The 21,429-nt window shown below is 40.8% G+C and overlaps 1 protein-coding gene across 1 annotated transcript in view; it reads left to right on the forward strand.

The window, feature by feature from the left end:
- Positions 1–21,429, forward strand: part of PGM5 (phosphoglucomutase 5) — a 178,341-nt gene that overhangs the window by 116,207 nt on the left and 40,705 nt on the right. Inside the window, exons 8-9 of the mRNA XM_024252660.3 lie at positions 7,603–7,738; positions 11,751–11,934. Coding sequence (XP_024108428.2) covers positions 7,603–7,738; positions 11,751–11,934 — 320 coding nt within the window. The remainder of the gene's footprint in view (positions 1–7,602; positions 7,739–11,750; positions 11,935–21,429) is intronic.

Raw genomic sequence — 21,429 nt, forward strand, 5'->3', positions numbered from 1 at the left:
CCACGAGGTGGAAGTTGTGATGAACCAAGATCGTGCCACTGCACTCCAGCCTGGGTGACAGGGTAAGACTCCATCTCAAAAAAAAGGACAATTCTTAGAGTCCTATTGTTCCTATCTGCCTTGATGACAAAAAAAAAAAAAATGAGTTGGGATGTATGAGTTAGGAGCATGCTGGTATGCTCTGTGAGGGAAGCGTGTCAGCTGGCTGGCCATGATATGGTTAATGTGCTCCCTGCTCTGGGTTGGATGGCTTGATGCCTCCTAAGTGATAGACACAATTCCTAATGCCTCCTGTACTTTATTTTAGAGTCTTCTTCACAATGATGGTATAGAGACCCTAATGACCCCATTTTATTGATGAAGTCATTGAGGTTTAGGGAGGAATGTCAAGCTGCTGGCCAAAGTCACACTGGCTGAGCCACAATTCAAACCCAACCTTGCTGGCTTCACAGTGTCTGCTGCTGATGTTTTCAGGTCATGTTGATGAGTCATTTCCCACCCTCCCCAACCCCCTCTTGGTTATTCTTTTGGATGAAAGTAGAAGGAATGCCAGGGGACTTGGGAGAATGGTCTCATGTAAACAGCATGGCATGAGAAGTTAAGGGACCCAGCTTCCATTTTGACTCCCCCTCTCTTAGACAAATAGCTTAGCTTCTCTGTGACTCAATTTCCTCACTGCGAGACAACTTTGTTTGAGGGGATGATCTGTAGGTTTCTTCCATTATGATATTTCAGCTTGCTTCTAACTAGCTACCCTTAGTGAGGAGCAAATCTGATGAATTATATGCACTACATACTAGAGAGGCATTCATTTATTCATTCAGGGAACATTTACCGCACACCTTCTATGAGCCAGCCCAGGGTAGAATGAGGAGTAATTTCAGACACAGGCCCTTCCCTCAGGGAGTTTAGAGGGTGTTGCTATGGTCAGGATATCAGCCTTGTGTGAAACACTATTTATTATTATTTTACTTATTAAATGTGTTGTGACATAGAATTATTCACTGGGAGCCACATTGCCTACAGCACGGGATGTGTCCTTTGCTGCTGTCTGACTCTTCTGCGCTTGCACCTGGCTCTGACTGACTTACATGCAGGAGAGCTTTGTTCTCTAACTGATGAACATTAGGTACATTTAAGAACATTTTTTTAAGCATAGAAAGGTGACTTTTTTTTTCAGTGAGGCTTGCTTTTTTGCCTGATGCCAAAGATCTGAACATAAGTGGTTTGAGAAATGAAAATCAATCTACCTATCAATCAGTCTACCGATCGATCGATCTCCATCACAATTCTGTAGCATGTTCTCAAATCTCAGATCCACCCAAAAAGAGTGATCCCACTTTAACCTCATAACACCACTATTTTTCAAAGACAAATCTTTGTCTTGAGTAACTGAAAAAAGGATGAGAATGCTGCAAATTAATGAAAACCATTTCTAAGTGAAAAAAGGTGAACTGGAGAAATAAAGGGAAAATTTGCAGCTTGTCCTTTAGAAAGCCTGCCCCAGCTCTCATCACATAGGATGCTTTACCTGCTTTCTTGCAACTCCTGAGGGCCACAGCATTGCTGGGATAATCCAATGGCAGTTAAGTCCATAGGCTTTGGAGCCAAATTGCCCAGCTTGGAACCTTCTTTTTACCAGTTAATAGCTGTGTGGCCTCATAGAAATGACCTAAGCTCAATCTCTTATTTGTAAAAGGGGGCTATCAAATTGTGGAAATTAAATAACAGATGCATAAAATCCTCTAGCACAGTGCCTGGTGCCTTGCTGCTTTCTTCTTAGAATGGAATTATCCTCCTTGTAATTGTGCTTCAAAAATAATCAGGAACCTCTTTGAGTGAGCGGCCTTTCTTATTGTGTGACCAACAATCCTGGTTTGTCCAGGACTGAGAAGTTTCATGGGATGTGGGATTTTATGTGCTAATTTCATGGGATGTGGGATTTTATGTGCTAAAAGTGGGAAAATCCCATGCAAACCAGGATAAGTTGGTCACTCCAAAGCTGGCAAAGTCCTCAGTTTTCCAGATGAAAATGGCAAGGAGAAATCTTGACACTGAAACTGACTCCATTGAGAACCCCCAATGTGAGCAAGGCCAGGGCCGTGCATTAAATGAGAGACCAATGGCTGCTTTCCCTTAGCACCACATTCAAGCAAAAAGAGGCAGAGGCCTAACTCACTACCCCCAGGTATTCTGCCCCAAACATGAGACTGCATACGGTGCCTTTCTGCTGAAGCGAGTGACTCTCAAGCCCGGCTGCCTGTGAAAATCACCCAAGGAGTTTTTTAAAAAGAAATACCAATGCCTGGGCGCCATCATTAAAAGTTTTTATTTTATTGGCTCAGGGTGAGACCTGAGCATTTGTATTTTTTTTAAATCTCCTTAGGTGATTCTAATGTGCAGTGCAGGGTTGAAAATTGCTAACCTATGTTACAACTTGGAGTTGGCAACAGGTGCAAATTGACTTATATTTTTCCTAATTGACAAATTTAGAATTTCCTTATGTGAGTTTCAGCTGTAATGGCTTGATCTGTTAGTAACGCATGGGATGCTTTATTGAGCTGATGTGTCCACACTGGTTTTTCCATGTGAAGAAAACATCTTTGGGATGATTGAGCATTCTCTTTATTTTTCCCTTTTCTTTTGTGAGGACAATATACTTATTAGTGTCCTGCCTAGCTCAAGTAGCATGGTTTTGAAGATTGAGAAAATTCAAAGTTTAATTTGGGTGGAGGGGGAACAGTGATATTTCTCTAGAAAAAAAAAGGCCTTCTTTTTTTGTACCAGTTTTTGCTGGAGTCATGGCAGAGAAGAGCTGAGCGCCCTCCTTCTGGTATGTGGGTGGAGATGGCTGCTTCTCAGGGCTGCTCAGAGTAAGATTGCATGGGCTTTGGGCTGGGCTAGGTTGGATGAGAAAGGCAAGGTGAGTGGTACTTACAGCTTTGGAAATATGGGTACATTCTCCCTGCAATGTCCTGAGCCAGGGAGCAAGCTTCAGAAATTGTGCTGGTGTTATTCAGTGCTAAAAAGACACTCACTCTCAAGCCATAAAAAGACATGAAGCAACCATAAATGAGTATTATTAAGCAAAAGAAGACAATAGAAAAAATACATACTAGATGAGCCCAACTATATGACTCTAGAAAAGGCATGTTTTAAATGTGAATTTCTATGCACCATTGACAACTTTCTTTACTTTATTTTTATTTATTTATTTTTTTGAGACGGAGTTTCACTCTTGTTGCCCAGGCTGGAGTGCAGTGGTGTGATCTCAGCTCACTGCAACCTCTACCTTCTGAGTTCAAACGATTCTCTTGTCTCGGCTTCCCAAATAGCTGGGATTGCATGGATGTGTCTACCACCATGCCCGGCTAATTTTTTTTTCTTTTCTTTTTTTTTTTTTTTTTTTTTTGTATTTTTAGTAGAGACGAGGTTTCACCATGTTGGCCAGGCTGGTCTCGAACTCCTGACCTCAGGTGATTCCCCCACCTTGGCCTTCCAAAGTGCTGTGATTACAGGTGTGAGCCACCATGCCCAGCCAACAACTTTAAAAATTTATTTTTTTCTTATGTAATGATACATTGTTATTGTGAAAATATTTAAAAGGAAAGAGAGGAAAAACATCTGCAGTTCTACCACTTCAGAGATAATAACCATGTTAAGAGTTTGGTGTATATTCTTCTGTTTACTTGTGTACACACATATATACATATCTATATTTTTTATAAAAATATACTGAATATTCTTTTTTAGTGAAAGGATACAATGTTTTCTATTTAAGTGATGAGTACACTAAAAGTCACTAGGCAATATATCCATGTAATAAAACTGGACTTGTACCTCCTGAAACTATAAAAATAAAATAAAAGGAGAAGAATTGAATAAACATGGTTTTCTGTGTTACTAAAAATTCTCATTTGATTTATTTTGTCTACCCACAAGGTTTTGAATGAATTTTGTTCAATGATCCTATTGTTCAACAATTAAGCCTGGGCAACATAGTGAGACCCCGTCTCTAAAAACGTAAATAAATAAATTAGCCAGGCGTAGTGGTGTGCACCTAGAGTCCCAGCTACTTGAGAGGCTGAAGTGGGAGGATCACTTGAGCTTGGGAGGTCGAGGCTGCAGTGAGCCATGATCAAACCCCTGCACTCCAGCCTGGGTGACAGAGCAAGACCCTGTCTCAGAAAAATCAAAACAATATTTTTGCAATTTTTCTTTATTCTCTTATCTACTTCATTGAATGTCCTATGACTTAAGGTTAAGAAACAAAATAGCTGTGTTGAAAGCTGCATGATATTTTTAAAGACTATTGATCATTATTGCCAAGTTAACTCTTCCCCTGTCAAACCTTCGCTAACCTGACGGGCCCCAGATGGTATCCCATTTTACACACTTTTCTTTGACCACAGTGAGGGTGAACATTGTTCCAATGTTGACTATTATTATTTTCCTCTGAAAATTGCATGCTTGTGCCCTTTCATGCCATTGTCCATTGAGGTTTCTCTTTCTCTTATTGACCTATGAAAACATTAAAAAATATCCAGCCTATTATCCGTGTCATGTATATAGTGTGAACATTTCTACTCCCATTTTTACTCTGTTTATAGTGGGGTTTTAGAAAACCATTTGATATCTTTGTGCTTTCTGGAATTTCTTGTTTAATCTGCCTGTCACTGATACAGCATTAGCGTTCACTTGCCTGAAAGGCCTTTTAAAAGGAGAGTTATAGCCCCCAAATCCACTCCAAAGTACACTATAACCATCCAGTGGAAACATCTGTGTAATTGAAGCATCATTAATGTCTCTGTCCCAAAGTTGAAGAACTATAAAGGGCATTGTTAATTTTACTTCATCATCAGCCCCTTATTAATCTTGGCAAATGTTTAACTTGTAGGCAAGGATGTCCAAGCCAACTCACAATTTACTATGCAATTGGCTACAAATGTTGAGGTGGGTTTTTTTGTTTATCCAACTAAAAGAACTTTATGTCCCTCTAGCACTAAATTATGACATCTTATCTCACAGATTTAACAGCATCTAATGGTTGTATCTCTAGGTAATGTAATCCAGCTGGAGTTCGAAGGTATGCAAAGCCCATGTTTTAGAACAAAAGGGTATTTTTCCCTAGCCAGTAAATAAAAGTGATTTTTTTTCAGCTGTAAAAGGACAAAAGGTTTTGAAGTGATCCCACTGGGCAGGATTTCCTAAACTTGTTTTTTGGCAGTTGGCCATGGAGCTAACTCAGTCTTCCAAACTTCTTCCATTTTTGTAGCAGTGTAAAGAATTCACTGCATGAGGCTAAAGACACTTCATGGTGTGGTGATTAATGCCCAGGGTCCTGTTAACCCAGAGGCAACCACAACTGGACATCCAACAGTGCCATTAGCAGACCCTTGATCAGTGTGTAGGAAGAACTAAAAATCTGACCGTTTTTCTTATTGATTTTAGTACCTTAACAGCCCCCATCAGGTTTGCATGTTTTCCTTATTGAGAAAAAAAAGTTTAACATTTAACACCATAAATGTCACCAGTACGGTAAATGGTCTGTAGCTTTAGTTAGAAGTTGTCAAAGATGTTTGACTTAAGTATTGTTTGATCCCATTTTCAGGGGTTAAACAGCTCTGTGGCATTGGGTCTCCCTTGTTGGTTTTCCATGTATGTTTTATAGTTCTGAAACCCAAGAACACTGTTGTCCATTCTCATTGCCCTGCTGCAAGAAGGTCCACCCCATGGACCCAGTCCTGTTTCTTAAGACATTACTATTGCTAGAGTTAGAGCATAAAATTACATGAATAACCAAGAACAATTTCTGAAAGCATGTATTGAGGAATCAGCACCTTGCAGTAATTCACACAGCTTTATTAAAATTACCAACAACAAGATCAACAGCAAAAATGTGTGCTATCCCAGTCACTGTTCTAAACATCTGGGCATATTTAGTTGCTTAATCCTGACAGTAACCCCATGGGGTAGGGGCTGTTATTGTCCACAGATTACAGATGAGTACCGCAAACAAAGGTAAATGGCTGAGCCAGGATTAGAACATGAGAAATCTAACTCTAGAGCTTGTCCTCTTAACTTGATTAAGTTGATACAACAACAATGCCACAAAATTGGTGATGGGGTCCCCATTTTACAAATGAGAAGCTGAGGCTCAGGGGAATTAATGACTTTGTAATAACTTTCCACACATCTGTGAAGTAGCAGTTTGGCTTAAGCCCTAATCTAAAGCTTTCCCCAGGATACCACACGTCTCGTACCACAACACATTTCTTTACATTCAGGGCTTTATTCACTTCAGAGAGAGCTTATAACTGGCTAACAGACAGATACCCAAATGGGTCTGTGACACACTCTTCTGTGTTCTCATTGCACAGGAAGCTGGCCACTTAGACTGCAGTCTTCATTTGTGTGCCTGATGCAATAATAACTGCCTCTAACTCTTTCTATATGAATAGCAGTGGGATTTAGCTTCTCTATTCATTCCTGCCTCAGGAACTTTGCTTTTTCTGTGCCCTAGCTTGGAATACATCATCCCCAGATCTTGGCATGTCTGACTTCTTCTCAGGGGTTAGCTCAGATGCCATTGCCTCAGTGGGGGCAGACCCTAACTATCTGTATTAATCTCCTAGGGCTGTCATAACAAATCACCACCAACTGGGTGGCTTAAAGCAGTAGAAATGTATTCTCTTATAGTTCTGGAGGCCAGAAGTCTAAAACCAAGGTGTTGGCAGGACCACGCTTCCTTGGAAGGCTGTAGAGGAGGATTCCCCTTGCCTCTTTGAGTTTCTGGTGGCTCCACACGTTCCATGACTTGTGGCGGCATAACTGTAATCTCTGCCTCCGTCTGCACATAGCTTGCCCCTCTGTATTTCTCCTCTTCTGTGTCTTCTCCTCTTCTTATAAGAACGTTTATCATTGGATTTAGGTGCTACCTGGATAATCCAGATGAGATTGAGATAATCTCACCTCAAGATTCCTAACTTAATTGTATCTGCAAAGAGCATTTCCCAAAATAAGGTCACATTCACAGGTTCCAGGTGGACACATCTGTTGGGTCGGGGGACCACCAGCCAACCTTAGGTCAAGCAGCTTTTGGTGCTGTTGTGCTCTGTGACATCATCACCTCTTTATTTTCTTCAAAGCACTTGTCCTTATTTGATGCATCTTGTTCTCTTATCTACTTTTCTTTGCCTGTCTCCACCTAACTCCATCTACTTGGATTCAAACTTTATGAGTAAAGAACTATCTTGTTCACTGCTTTACCCCAAGACGTAGAACAATGCTTGATATATTATAGGGGTCACTAAATATTTACTGAATAAATGAATAATCTCATTGGGCTAATGAGATGTCAACTTGACTCTCTGATCCCTTCAGAAATTTCCAAGTTTTATTTTTTGTTACTATTTTATTTGAATTTCAGTTGCATATTTTTCAGAAATGCAAATGTATTAGGAGACATATATTTAACATAATGGGTAAATGATCCAATTATTTCTACATAACATTCAATTGCTGACTGGTCTTCTTAATTCATTTAGCTTTTGCTTTGCTCCCAGATATGAATCCTCAGCAGAATTTTTCTTTCACATTTAGGCTCTGACCACCTCCGAGAGAAGGATGGCCTGTGGGCTGTCTTGGTCTGGCTCTCCATTATTGCTGCCCGGAAGCAGAGTGTGGAGGAAATTGTTCGAGATCACTGGGCCAAATTTGGCCGCCACTACTATTGCAGGTGAGGAGAAGGGGAAGGGTCTCTGTATGGACCCTGAAGAACTACTCCTAGAACAGGTTTCTAAAACTGATGGGCTAGAACCTTAAAAAGGAGGCATCTTCCCAGAAGATCTGAGGAACACAGAGGCTGGAGCTGAATCACCTCTTATAGATAGTTGGGGGTGGTGTCAAAGGTTACCAAGCTGGAAGGCACCAATTTCCTTTCCCCTGGTGACATCACTCTTTAATCTTTTCATCAATGCCTATAAGGTAGGTGGCCCTGTCAAGAGGAACTCTGAACTGCAGAGCTTTGAAAAGTTATTTGGTAACTATAATGGCTGTGAGAGTCGTGCAGTCAAACCAGAGGCATTTCTTGTTGGTTTTCCATCCATATTTATCAAGTAAAAAAGGCAGACACAGAAGCTGTGACAGGTTGGAGTGCTTTCGTAATCCTCTCTCTACCTCTGTCTTACCTCCTCACCAATAATCAGATTCAGTGTCCAAGATGCCTGAGCTGGCACCCTTTGAAGGAGCCTCATGGTTCAAGAGCCCCAGATATTGTTAAAGTTTTGTCCTCATGAAAAGAGGTACAGGCCGGGTGTGATGGCTCACGCCTGTAATCCCAGCACTTTGGGAGGCCGAGGCAGGTGGATCACCTGAGGTCAGGAGTTTGAGACCAGGCTGACCAACATGGTGAAACTCTGTCTCTACTAAAAATACAAAAATTAGTTGGGTTTGGTGGTGCACACCTGTAGCTACTTGGGAGGCTGAGGCAGGAGAATCGCTTGAACCTGGGAGGCGGAAGTTGCCGTGAGTGGAGATCGTGCCACGGCACTACAGCCTGGGCAACAGAGTGAGACTCCATCTCAAAAAAAAAAAAAACAAAAAACAAAACAAAACAAAACAAAAAAACAGGGAAAAAGAAGTACAGAAAAGGAAACCATTATTTTGGAAGGAAGAAAAGGAAAGATCAGTGGGTAGGAGCTTAGGGTTGGGGTCTATATCATTTTCCTGTCGTTTAAGTAAATGAAAGTAAGAGTATCCTGGAAGTGTGGTTACTTGCTAGGAGTGTGAACCTAGGTATGCTAGATATGTGTACATAACAAGAACCAAGCCGTGGGTTAGGAGGAGGGAGTAGGAAACGATGTTAACTGTAAAGAACTTGGAGGTGGGGCAAGGGCATCCTTGGGTAGTCTCAGAGACTCTGTATTAAAAGCAGAAAGATTGTGACTCATTTTGCTTTGTTTATGAATAGTTAACTACTTTGAATGTTTGGTTGTGTTTCAAGAGCTTAAGGGACAGAAAGAGAGCTTTAGACTTTCCTTATAAGGTGATTATTTCTTCTGTTAAGAAGCCTTTTACTTAGATATGTATCAGAGAATAAGGAAGCCCATGATTGTACTCGTTAAAATCAAAGAGATTGCAACCTTCTGGGAGATGTAGACAACAACAACATCATATTCTTAGTTCCCATTTAGTCAAGAAAGCTGGGGATGTGATAGCTGGCAAAACACCTCAAATTATTCAGTGTGTCATAAAAAATGAATTCTCAGGACAGGTAGAAACTTGGTTTACTCATTATTTCTAACAAGTACCAAAACCCCCTGATTCGTGTGTGTTTTTTTCCCCTGGCATACCAAGAGTTAATTGGCACATGACATTCTTCTATTGCATGAAGCTGTTCCAAAAAGTCCAGCCTGACAGAATATATTATGATTGACAACCTCTGGCCTAGTGAGATCGCTTTGAGTCAGAGATGTGTTCCTCATAATTTGTGGAATGATTATCTAGGTTTCTGCTGGTGTCTTGAATAATCGGTGTTATGGTAACTGTATTTATAATGTAGTTTATTTTTTGTGGCCAAGAGCTTACATGATAATTACTTCTTCATAACAAATACCATATTAGAGAATAATATGTGATACAGATTTAATTTCTTCTAGGACATTGAGTTATGTTTCAGATTTCTTTCCAAAAAGATCACAGAGATAAAGAAAAAGGGAGGAGAAAATACATAGAATGAAAGGTAAACATTTCCTTCATCCCCCAGCAAATGGCAAATTAAAAGGTGCTTGTGAAATGTAATTATTCCTAGCTTGGCAATTTTCTTGGCAGGCTGAAAATAATAAAACAATTTCACTTTAACTAATACTGAGCCTGAATATCTGAGAAAATCTTCCAGATTATTTTTCTTGTGCGAGTAGACCCCAGAAGGAATCCTCCATTTAAAGGTTTTTTCCTTGAAAGTGTGTTGTTATTGGTGGTGGTCAGACGGGGATTTGGGGGTGGAAGGCAGTGCTAGATCCTGCTTGTATATGAAGGTGAACGTTTGGGCAAATGGATCTGATGATTCTCAACCCTAGACTGAACGTGATCTATCATATTAGTGGATTTTTTTCAACTCCTGAATCTCTTTCTATCTCCTGCTAGACTCTCTTCTCCTGTCTTCCTGCCCCTTTCTCCTTGCTTGGGTCTCTACCTTCTCCAAATGTCTACCTTTAAAGTGACTGCAGTCTCAGAATATATGCACTGCTGAAAAAGAATGTTCTGAGGGAGTTCCTTTTTTTCCCTCTGAGGCTGAGAAAACAACATCTTGTGTAGGAGGAAGAGAATAAAAGAAAGGGATATAGATGCAGGGGACCCATTGCTAGACATGGTATTATTCCATATTTTGCATCTTGGCTAATATGCTGATGTTTACTGGATGTCTTAAAGATCTTAAGTGGAAAAAAGTAGTAACAACTATTCAGAGCTTCCTTCTTCCAGTTCACTCTGAGAACTCACATCCTTTCTCTATGTTACAGGAAGCCCAAATGTAAGATCCTCCAAGTGACTTGGGTGCAGCTGCCCCTCCTATGGCTTCCTTCTCAAACAGACACTCCTAGGTGTGCCATTAGGTCTCAGCCAAGACCATCTGACATTGTAAAATGTAGTTTATTTATGGTGGTGATGGCAAATAAAAGTTGTTAACTGTTTTTAAGCACCAGTGCCTGGCACTGTGCCAACTCTTGGTATACATCATCATATTTTGAACCCCACAATGACAAATGCAATTGGTATTATTTTTAGTCTTTTATTTATTTTTTTTTCTAATTGACTTCCAGCGCCATTGTTACATTTAATACTCTTGGCTAGGAGGACTTTTTTGAATGGAACAATTGTGACATTTCTTCCAAGTTTCCAAGAGTTCTATAGCATGCTCAGTTCCCCTTCTCGCTTTCTTTTTACCTTCCTTGTTTTTTCTCTCTTTCCTTCCTTCCTTTCCTTTCTCCCATTTTTCATTCCATTCTACTTACATAGAACTTACTATGTACCAGAAATAGCAGAGAACAAGACAGCTCCTGGAGCTCACGTTCTGGTGGCCAAAGACAGACAATGAATAGGTAAACAAATATACAAACAAGATACATACAGTTTGGGATAACTACCAAAAGAAAATATGAAGGGTGATGAGAGAAGAAGACAGAGTGGGGAAGCTGCCTCAGATAGATGGTCACAGAAGGTCACATTCTAATGGTGACAATGGGTTTGAAAATGGAAGGAAAGAATGAGCCTGATATTTGAAGAGCTGGCAGAAGAACGTACAAGGTAGAGGGAACACACAGCAAGTGCAAGGGCCCAGAGGCAGGAAAGGGTGCAATGTCAGTGCACACTGGAGAAGAGGCCAGTGTGGCTGGAGCCAGTGAACAAGGATAAAAAGACAGAACAAAGTCGAGTCAAAGAGGTGGGCAAGGGCAGATCCCACAGTGCCTGACAGACCAAGGTTAAAGTGTTGACTTTTCTTCTCAATGTGATGGGAATTTATAGAGGGATTTAATAGAAAGAAAGTGGCATGATTTGATTTTTACAAGATTACTCTGGCCACTGTATGGGGAATGGATTGTAAGGGTCAGATGGAAGAGGGGAAATGAGTTGAAGGTGCATTTCTGTGCTGTCCTTCCCTGGAAATAGAACCAATGATTAGATAACTGTAAGTGGGCCACCAAGTTGCTGGTTCTCTGATTAGGTTTCTGTTCCTCCTGTGTCCTCACCAGGTTTGACTATGAGGGGTTGGATCCCAAGACGACATATTATATCATGAGGGACCTGGAGGCCCTGGTCACAGACAAATCCTTCATTGGCCAGCAGTTTGCTGTGGGGAGCCATGTCTACAGTGTGGCGAAGACGGATAGCTTTGAATACGTGGACCCTGTGGATGGCACTGTGACCAAGAAACAGGTACTTGCTAGGAAATCACTAAGATGGGTTATCAGGCAGAACCAGTGGCCAAAATGTCCTAGAACTGGAGAGGTCCTTGGGGATGATCTAAGGTGACCTCATTTTACAGATGAGAACTGTGCAGCCAGGAAAGAGGGAAGCCCTTGATGAAGGACACCTAACAAGTTAGTGCACACGGTAGATTAGAACATGGGCCTTCTGTGGCCAGGCACAGTGGCTCATACTTGTTATCCCAGCATTTTGGGAGGCCAAGGTGGGAGGATCACTTTTGAGCTCAGGAGTTCAAGACCAGCGTGGGCAACAAAGTGAGACCCCCATCTCTACAAAAAAAAAAAAAAAAAAAAAAAATAGCTGGGCATGGTGGCACACAGTTGTAGTCCCAGCCACTTAGGAGGCTGAGGTGGGAGGATTGCTTGAGCCCAAGAGGTCAAGTCTGCAGTGACTCATGATCACACCATTGCACTTCAGCATGGGAGACAGAGTGAGACCATGTCTCAAACACACACACACACACACACACACACACACACACAAAACAAACAAACAAAAAACAAAAAAAAGAACTTGGGTACTCTATGTCCAGTATTCATTCCACTTGGTAATGGATAGACCAATATGTCAAATAAATACAGACCCAACATTTCCTTCTGAGATGTTTGTAGCCTGCAGGTGCTCATACGTGGTGGCCATTATTGGTGACGGATTCAGAAAAGTTACCAAGAACTAAAGATCCCTGTCCTTGGGGCCCCAGTGAGTCAGTCCTTGGAAATGTGAAGTCAGGAGCTCAGCTGGCATCTTTGAGCCCCTGTGCCCTGGATAGGTCTTTTCCAGTTTTGGACCACATTCCCACTTCCATTTTACAAACTTTTCTTAGATCCAAGTCTCATTTTGATGCAGAATTCAAGAGATATAAAATAATGTGCCTTTTAAAGTATCCTTGGGATATTTTTGCTCACCGACAAGGAAGGCTTGGAAACCATTCCTTCAAGGGAATGGTCTAATCCGCATTCAGTTATGGATTTTATCTACTTGCAAGAAGCTTGTCTGTTGAGCTTATTTGTTTTGCTGTTAATGCAGTATTCCTCTACCTTATATCTTCCTCAGTGTACTCAGTGCTTGGATACCTTTTCCTTAGATTTTCTTTAACTGTTCACATCAGGCCAATTCTACAACTGGATCTTAAGTTCATCTATTTATTTCATTTCCCCTCCCCCTCCATAACTCTGACCGTTGGTTTTCATTTTTACACTGGAATGTGTTTGATAGGGTTTGGCTGTGTCCCCACCCAAATCTCATCTTGAACTGTAGCTCCCATAATCCCCACATGTCATGGGAGGGACTGGGTGGGAGGTAATTGAATCATGGGGGTGGGTTTTTCCTGTGCAGTCTTGTGGTAGTGAATAAGTCTCATGAGATCTGATGTTTTTATAAAGGGCACTTCCCCTGCACATGCTTTCTTGCCTGCTGCCATGTAAGATGTGTCTTTGCTCCTCCCTCACCTTCCACCATTATTGCGAGTCCGTTAAACCTCTTTTCCGTTATAAATTACCCAGTCTTTGGTAATTCTTCATAGCAGTATGAAAATGGACTAATACAGTATTGATTTACCCCAACCTCTTCTACACTCTTCTATCTGAGCTCAAATGTAGCTATAAATAGATACATGCTGCCAGGATCTGCTCTTGGGAATTTTTCTGGTAAAGAAAGAAGGAAGTTTTTTGTTCCTTTTCCCAGATTCCAGGACCCAGGTGATATCTTCATTGGCTGGTGGTCCTGAGACACACTAGAGCTTCTCTGCACGTCTGGGTTTAGCTCGAGGGGGGTGATGAAAGACCAGTTACTTAATACTTAGCATCATCCCCATTGTTGGCAAGTTACAGATGGTTCCTTTGCCACCGTTGGTCCTGTTGGATAGAGGTGGAATCCCTGCATAGCAGTGCTGTTGAGACCCTCTCAGGATGTCAACATGCATCAGCATTCAGCCCCAGGGATAGTTGAGTCTGGTGCACACTTTAGGTAACATAGTGCAAAATAAGCATACTTTTCAAACTATAGAATCTGAAAGACATATTTGAATTTAAATAAACTAGTATTCTAAAATAGCCATTAAGTACCTTGGTGCATTCATTCAGTGGATATTTACTGAGAGCCTACCAAATGCATAATTTGCTTTTTTTTCATGGTACAGTTTTAAAATATAAATATATAGTATCTTTATTGATATATAATTCATATACCAGATGGTTCTCTCATTTAAAGGGCACACTTCAACAGTTTCTAGTATATTTACAGAGTTGTGCAGTTATCACCACAACCAATTCAGAACACTTTCATCACCCCAGAAAAGAAATGTTGTGCTCTTTAGCTGTCATCTTCCTTCCAACACCCCTCCAACCCCCAGCCCCTGGAAACCCCTGATCTTTCTGTCTCTATGGATTTGCCTATTTGGGACATTTTGTATAAATGGAATCATATAATATATGGTCCTTTATGACTAGCTTCTTTCACTTATTGTAATATTTTCAGGGTTCATCCACTTTGTACCATATATCAGTACTTATTCCTTTTATTACCAAGTAATATTCTATCACATGGATGTACCACAGTTTGTTTATCCATCCATTTGTTGTTGGACATGTGAGGTATTTCCACTTTTTGACTATAATGCTGCTATGGACATCCATCTACAAGTTTTTGTGCAGAGATAGGTTTTCAATTCTCCTGGGTACATACTTAGGAGTGGAATTGCTGGGTCAAATGGTATCTCTATGTTTAACCCTTAAAGAAACTGCCATATGGTCTTCATAAGCAATTGCACCACTTGACATTCCTGCCAACAGTATATGAGGGTTCCAGTTTCTCCACACCTTTGCTAACCCTTGTTATTATGTCTTTGTGATTTAAAAATACTGTTATTTTAAAACAACCTACTATATTATGGATTATTTTTAAATTAAGATAGAAGGAGATTTTATTTCTATAAGGATAAACAGAACTATATCTCTCTGTTAGCAAAGCTCAGAGGAGACATAATACTGCCAAGTGTCTTCTTCCTACAGAAGGCAGGTTGTTGTGGTTCTCTTGTGTTGGAGTCAGATAGACACAAGATTGAAAGCTTGCTTTGTCACTGCCTAGATTTGTGATTTTAGGCATATTATTTAACTTCTTTGAACCTCATCTTGAGGGGAGGAGCTAGTGATAATTATCACACATGCATCATGGGGAAAGTTTGAAGAGAAAGTCATGTGAAGCCTCAGGTACAGCAGCGAGTACCTAATTGATGCTCAAAAATATCAGTTCCCTCCCCCTGACCAGAATCCTTAATTTGATTGAGTATCGGTTCAAGAAAAGGATACAACTATTCTCTCTCTCTCTCTCTGTCACACACACATACACACACACACACTTACACAAATCAGGTGTATATTTTTAAAAGTAATAATCAGTGTGCCCTAGGGTTAGAAAATGCTCACCCAACTCTTCTATTTATTCTATTTTAAAAGTACTTTGCAGCAAAATTTGAGGCTCAGATTGATGATCCCAAGGTAGTGGCAGATTCCCAGTTGTCTCTTGTTTGGGTTAAATTCTATTTACTTAAAAAAAAGTAGATAGCAGAAATAATTTTCAACAATGAATTGTTAAAATTTGTGCTGTTCCTGTTTTATCCAGAAATTCTCTTCAAGTGCAGCTTTCTGCTCCAGAGCACCCAAGGCAACCTTGGTGCCACTGCAAATCATGTGAGCAATGGTTGGGTGTGCAGGCTTGAAGTCAGAAAGTTTTGGGTTTGAGCCTCAACTCTGCCACCTCCCTGCTGGGTTATCTTAGGCAAGCTATTCAACCCCCCTACACCTGCCTTTTTAAAATCTGTGAAATAGGAATAATAATTGTGGCTGTCTCATATAAGCGTTTGGGAGAATTAAGTGAGATGACACTTATAAAATCCTGGCACGTAACAAATGATAACAATTGGTTAAACAAAATTATTTATGTTTAAAAAAAAGCATCCTTGGGAAAGACTGTAGCATTGAATGAACCAGATATGATAGGAAAAGCAGAGAAAAAACACACGATTTTGCAGTGTCACATAAAGATCTGAGAAGGCCCCTTCAGTTTCTAAGTCATCTGGGAATTGATTCAAACTCACATTTCTCCCCCTCTCCCATCCCCCAGCACACACACTCTGCTTCAGAAAGCGAAAGGTTTTTTAAGGCAGCTTGGTCTCCTTTATGTCCTTGACCTGAGGTCAGAGTCAGGAAATCAACCATGGAAAAAAATGCTGTTTCACAAACATCTCCAGAGATAAAGTAGAAATGCTTCTCCATCCAAAATGAAATTAAAATCCTGTTCTGGTGATAACCACCCCACTACTGCCAACCCTGCTGCTGTGGAAATGTTGAGTGAAGTCTATCCTGCCTGGCTCTATGGGACCATTCAAGGAGGAAGAAGGAAACCCTGAAGTTCTCAACCCCTGACATGATTTCCCAGGGACCTCCCTGGCCTCAATGTGGCATGTTTGGTTTCATGGGATTTACTATGGCTGCCTCCAAGTGTCTGATGCGTATGTGACCTTGGATGTCAAGAGAAAAATTGATGTGTGCTTTCCACTATACAGGGCCCAAGAGAGACTGTTTGATTTAGAAAGCATTTTCATGAGGCATGGTTCAACAACTGCAGTTCTTCCTTCTATCTTCATGAGGATACGTCACTGTTTTCAAGTGAAATCTAGTCACATGAATGACTGACTGATGCTATTTTCTTCAAGTATGAGTGGAAAAAAATAAGCCTATAGCTACAATGAGAATAGGGGAGCACTTTGATCAAATGGCTAAGTGGTTAAAGAAGTTCCCAGTTCATGCCTTCTAAAGAGATAGGAGAGAGAGGAGTGTGTGATTCATGTGGGTTGCAGGGTGAGCCACTCTTTCTTCAGGGGCGACTTCATTGTGCAAACATCGAGGGTTTCCATCCATCATGCTAGGTGAGCTCTTTCTTCCCTTCACCATCGATACCCCAAAGAATATTATCAAGATTGTCTCTTACTATGATCTTTTCTCCATCTCTAACATGTGGCCTAAGTCCCGGAATCTCCACTCAGTGCCACAGTTGTGAGGCTCCCCAGCTCTGATAGAAGGAATACTCCAATCCTGGCATTGTGAGTGAAGGACAGTGTGACAGAAATGTCTCCACACTGAGAGACAGCATATTTCCACTATGGTGGGTATCAGTCCAGAACCATGACCTATATTTTGAAAACTGGCTTTGAAATGAGAAACCTTGACACTTCAGGAGCAAAATTTAAGCAACTGAGTCTCTTTTTATGACTCATCAAAATCCTATGTTGTTGTCGTTGTTGTTTTCTTTTTTCTTTTTCTTTTCTTTTTTTTTTTTTTAGACAGAGTCTGGCTCTGTCGCCCAGACTGGAGTGCAGTGGTGTGATCTTGGCTCACTGCGACCTCTGCCTCCCGGGTTCAAGCAATTCTTGTGCCTCAGCCTCTTGACTAGCTGGGACTACAGGCGTGCACCACCATGCCTGGCTAATTTTTTTGTATCTTTAGTAGAGACAGGGTTTCACCATGTTGGCCAGTCTGATCTCAAACTCCTGACCTCAAGTGATCCACCCACCTCAGCCTCCCAAACCAACTCCTATATTTCTAACAAGCTCAAAAATCATGAAACTCTTCCAGTGCTGAAGTCATTTGCAAGTAACAGTTCAGCCGATGGTTAAAAAGCTGATGTAAATAAATGCATACCAGTTAGGTGATGTGGAAAACCAAATCCAATTTGATTATGTCAGGCTAACTCTGAGCTGATTAATACCTCTTCAAGTTAAGCAGGCTGTGTGGAAACATTTTGATGTTGTCCTTAACCTGGAAAAAAAGAACCATTTGAATTTAGTTCAGAGAAAAAGCACACTTTGAAGACTGATTTTGAAGTCAGTTTTCTTTTAGAGTTGTTATTTTAATTTGCAAGAAGGTGTCTGCTCTTTTTAAATTTCAGTATTTAGAAATAGTAAATTGGCAATCTCAAAGTCACATTTTATTTCCAGCATGTGGTGTTTTAATATGTACCTTGATGCAACAAACCCCTGGTCAGCAAATATGAAGAAGCTCACTAAGGTGTTGTCCCCAGCACTGTATAAAAGCAACTGAATCATATCAGCTGGAGAATCTGAAGCTTTAAGATTGAGTTCTTCTCTCTTCAGAGTTAGCTAGTCATCTTTCAACTTCAACTTTTTGTTTTTGTTTTTTGTTGTTGTTTTGTTTTTTGTTTTTTGAGACAGTCTCGCTCTGTCACCCAGGCTGGAGTGCAGTGGCGTGATCTTGGCTCACTGCAACACTGCAACCTCTACCTCCTGGGTTCAAGAGATTCTCCTGCCTCAGCCCCCCGAGTAGCTGAGATTACAGGCATGCGCCACCACACACAGCTAATTTTTGTATTTTTAGTAAAGACAAGGTTTCACCATGTTGATCAGGCTGGTCTCAAACTCCTGACCTCAGGTGATCTGCCTGCCTCAGGCACCCAAAGTACTGGGATTACAGGCGTGAGCCACTGCGCCTGACCTCAACTTCAACTTTGATCACATTCTAATCAATGAACTAACTGAGAGACTGTAATTGTAACAATTTATCATTGTCCCTTTTGCTGAAGTGCCATTTGCTGGAGTATGGTTTGCACATCTGGAAGTAGAGCCTCAAATCATTGTAGTCACACTGATTAACCCACCTATAGAATTTAGTTAAATCTGAAAGTTGGCGTACTCACAAATAGCCCTTCTACATTGAGTCACAGAAATGTTTAAGTGAATGGGCTATTATCACATTTAGTTTATTGTGATTCGATGTGGGTTAAAAAAAAAACCCCTTTTTCTTTGAAAATTGTGATGTTGAAAAGAATCTCTGCAATAAACATATATTCCTTTCCTAACTTAGTCCAATATGGTGAAGATTGTTAAAGGCTGATTCATTTACATCTTCATGTATTCAGTGACTATTTACCAAACACCTACCAGACGCCAGTCAGCTCATTGGCACCAAGGATACAACAGTATTCAGGACAGTTGAGATTCCTGTCTGCTGCTTAAAATCCAGCAGGGACAATAAATTGATATTAAACTTTAATTACTGTAGAGTTTGTTGAACAGATGAAGAACTTATTTGGTGTGCATAGCAGGGGAAACTAGACTAGGGCTCTAGAAAGTTCTCCATAGAGAGGTGATATCTAAGTTGTACCCTGAAGAATGGGTAGAAGGCAGCCCAGGTGAAACCATTTTATCAGACTCTGTGTTTTTCTTCAGTCCAATGTGGTTGTTATACGGTTGTTTAGCTCTCCAGATAAAGAGCTAAGATTTCCTATAGGCATTCTCAATGGGATGCTACAATAACTGTGATTAGGATTCTCAACTTCAGTGCTCACTCTACAACACTGTAGTTGGGGAAAATAAAGACAGTCGGGCTCTGTATTGCACTATGCCTTGTGCTAGGACACTTTGAAAACCATAGATTTAAAACAATAATTTCTACTAGCCACTTTTCCTGTGATTTTCCTATTTGTCCTCTGAAGGCCAAACACATATTCAGTACTTTATAATGACCTGTCAGCTGATTTGAAAATAAAATGGGAAGCTGGGTGCAATGGCTCATGCCTGTAGTCCCAGCTACTTGGGAGGCTGAGACAGGAGGATTGCTTGAGTCCAGGAGTCCAAGACCACCCTGGACAACACAGAGAGACCTCATCTCAAATTTTAAAAAAAGCAAGAAAGAAAATAGAATGAGGGAGACCCTGTTTCTGGTTAGTCGGGAAGTTCTCATCTCCCTGTTTCTGGTTAACTGGAGTTTTGTTATAAAGAATTACCTTCTCCTGGCATAAGTTGATTGCTTTAGAACTATTGTCTAAAGTGTCAGTGTAAAATTGTCCTAAAATGTGTAGCAAGCGTGTAAGCATTCTCGAATGGCAACACAGTTACTTTCTATTGGAATACTAATATCTCTGTGTTGTCAGGTGGGTGAACTTCACCAGGAAATATAAATATAAAACAGAAAAGCTGCAAACGATCACAGGAACTAAGGGAGAAAGCTTTGCTGTTGTCTGGGTAAAGTGTGCCTGAATCCAAAATATCCCAGAACTGGGGTGGATATTGTGTGAACAGGGATCAGCAGTCATTGGCCAAAGAAATGGGGAAATAGAACGTGCATGATTTTGTTCCGTTGTTCCAGTTTTGAGAGTTGGAATTTGGATGAGGAATAGCTTTCAAGTCTTCGCCCTCCAGCAGCCCTCTCATCACCTAGTGTGGCTTTTCTAGGTGGGTGCTTTAAAAGAGCATGTAAGGAGTCACTTGACCTTGATTTCCCCAGATAGTTCTTTGCAATTGTTAGCACCCAAGTGGCCTGGTTGGTTTTTAAAAAAGGCTGGGTGAGAACTGCTCCCAAGAGCAGGGCAGCTGAGTATGGCTCTGCAGTCAGCACACTGCACAAAGGTACCCAGCCTAACGGGGAAGGAGAAGCTGAAGTCCAAGCCAGCCAAAGGAAGGACGGTTTTCTGCAATTTATCCATGCTAGGGGGAGAGGGGGGCACCTGTTTTTAACTCACACGAAAGCACTATATGGAGTAACTGCTACCTTGCTCAACCACTTTTGAACTCATGCTCACAGCTAACTCTATGAATTAAACAAAGAAAAATGGGTAACTCTAGGTGGGTTTTTTTTAGTGTGTGTGGAAATATACATCTGTTCAATCCAAATCTCCTGCTTTCTAGGCTGCATGCCCACTTCTACAAAATATGGTTCAGATGTTACAAAGCAGTATCTTCACCTTGATGCTTTCCAGATAAATCGTTGTGATTTCCTGTGGGAGATAAGATCTGAGTTAGGCTCGCAGAGTCTCTCTCTTCCAAGGCTGTCCTGTCTCCAGGTTCACATGCCTGGTATGGCCAACTGACTATATATGCGACACTATACCAGATTGCAGGGCCATATGCTGTTTTCCCCTGGAATTTATCCCAAGTCAGTATTTGATTAGATTGGATGCTGCCAAATAACTGTTGGTAATGTACAGTTCACCCTTCCCTGCCTGGCTGCAACATGTCCTACAGTCTCCACTCTAATATCTGGCAGTTCTGTGTGTATTTAGCAACTTACAGATTTCCCTGTATTGATTTACACAAGGGTTTATTTTTTAAATTTAAAAAAAAACAGTAAAAACCCTAACATTTATTTATCAAACGTTTATCAGATACCTACTCTACATAAGGCTCTGTGTCAGCTTTGGGAAAAACACAAAACATAAGATATTGTTCAGATATTTCGCATGAGAAACAATGTATGAATATCAGTAGTTGCACATGGTTCAACCTCAGATGGTAAGCCTAGAGTCAGAAGACCTAAATGGAAGTAAATGAAGCTCCTCCACTTACTGAATACGTTACCTTGAGCAAGTGTTTTAACTTCTCTCTTTTCAATAAAAAGAGAGATTGGCAAGAATGACTCTAAGATCCTTCTTTCA

Source organism: Pongo abelii, chromosome 13 (assembly GCF_028885655.2).
Source record: "Pongo abelii isolate AG06213 chromosome 13, NHGRI_mPonAbe1-v2.0_pri, whole genome shotgun sequence".
Classification (NCBI taxonomy): Eukaryota; Metazoa; Chordata; class Mammalia; order Primates; family Hominidae; genus Pongo; species Pongo abelii.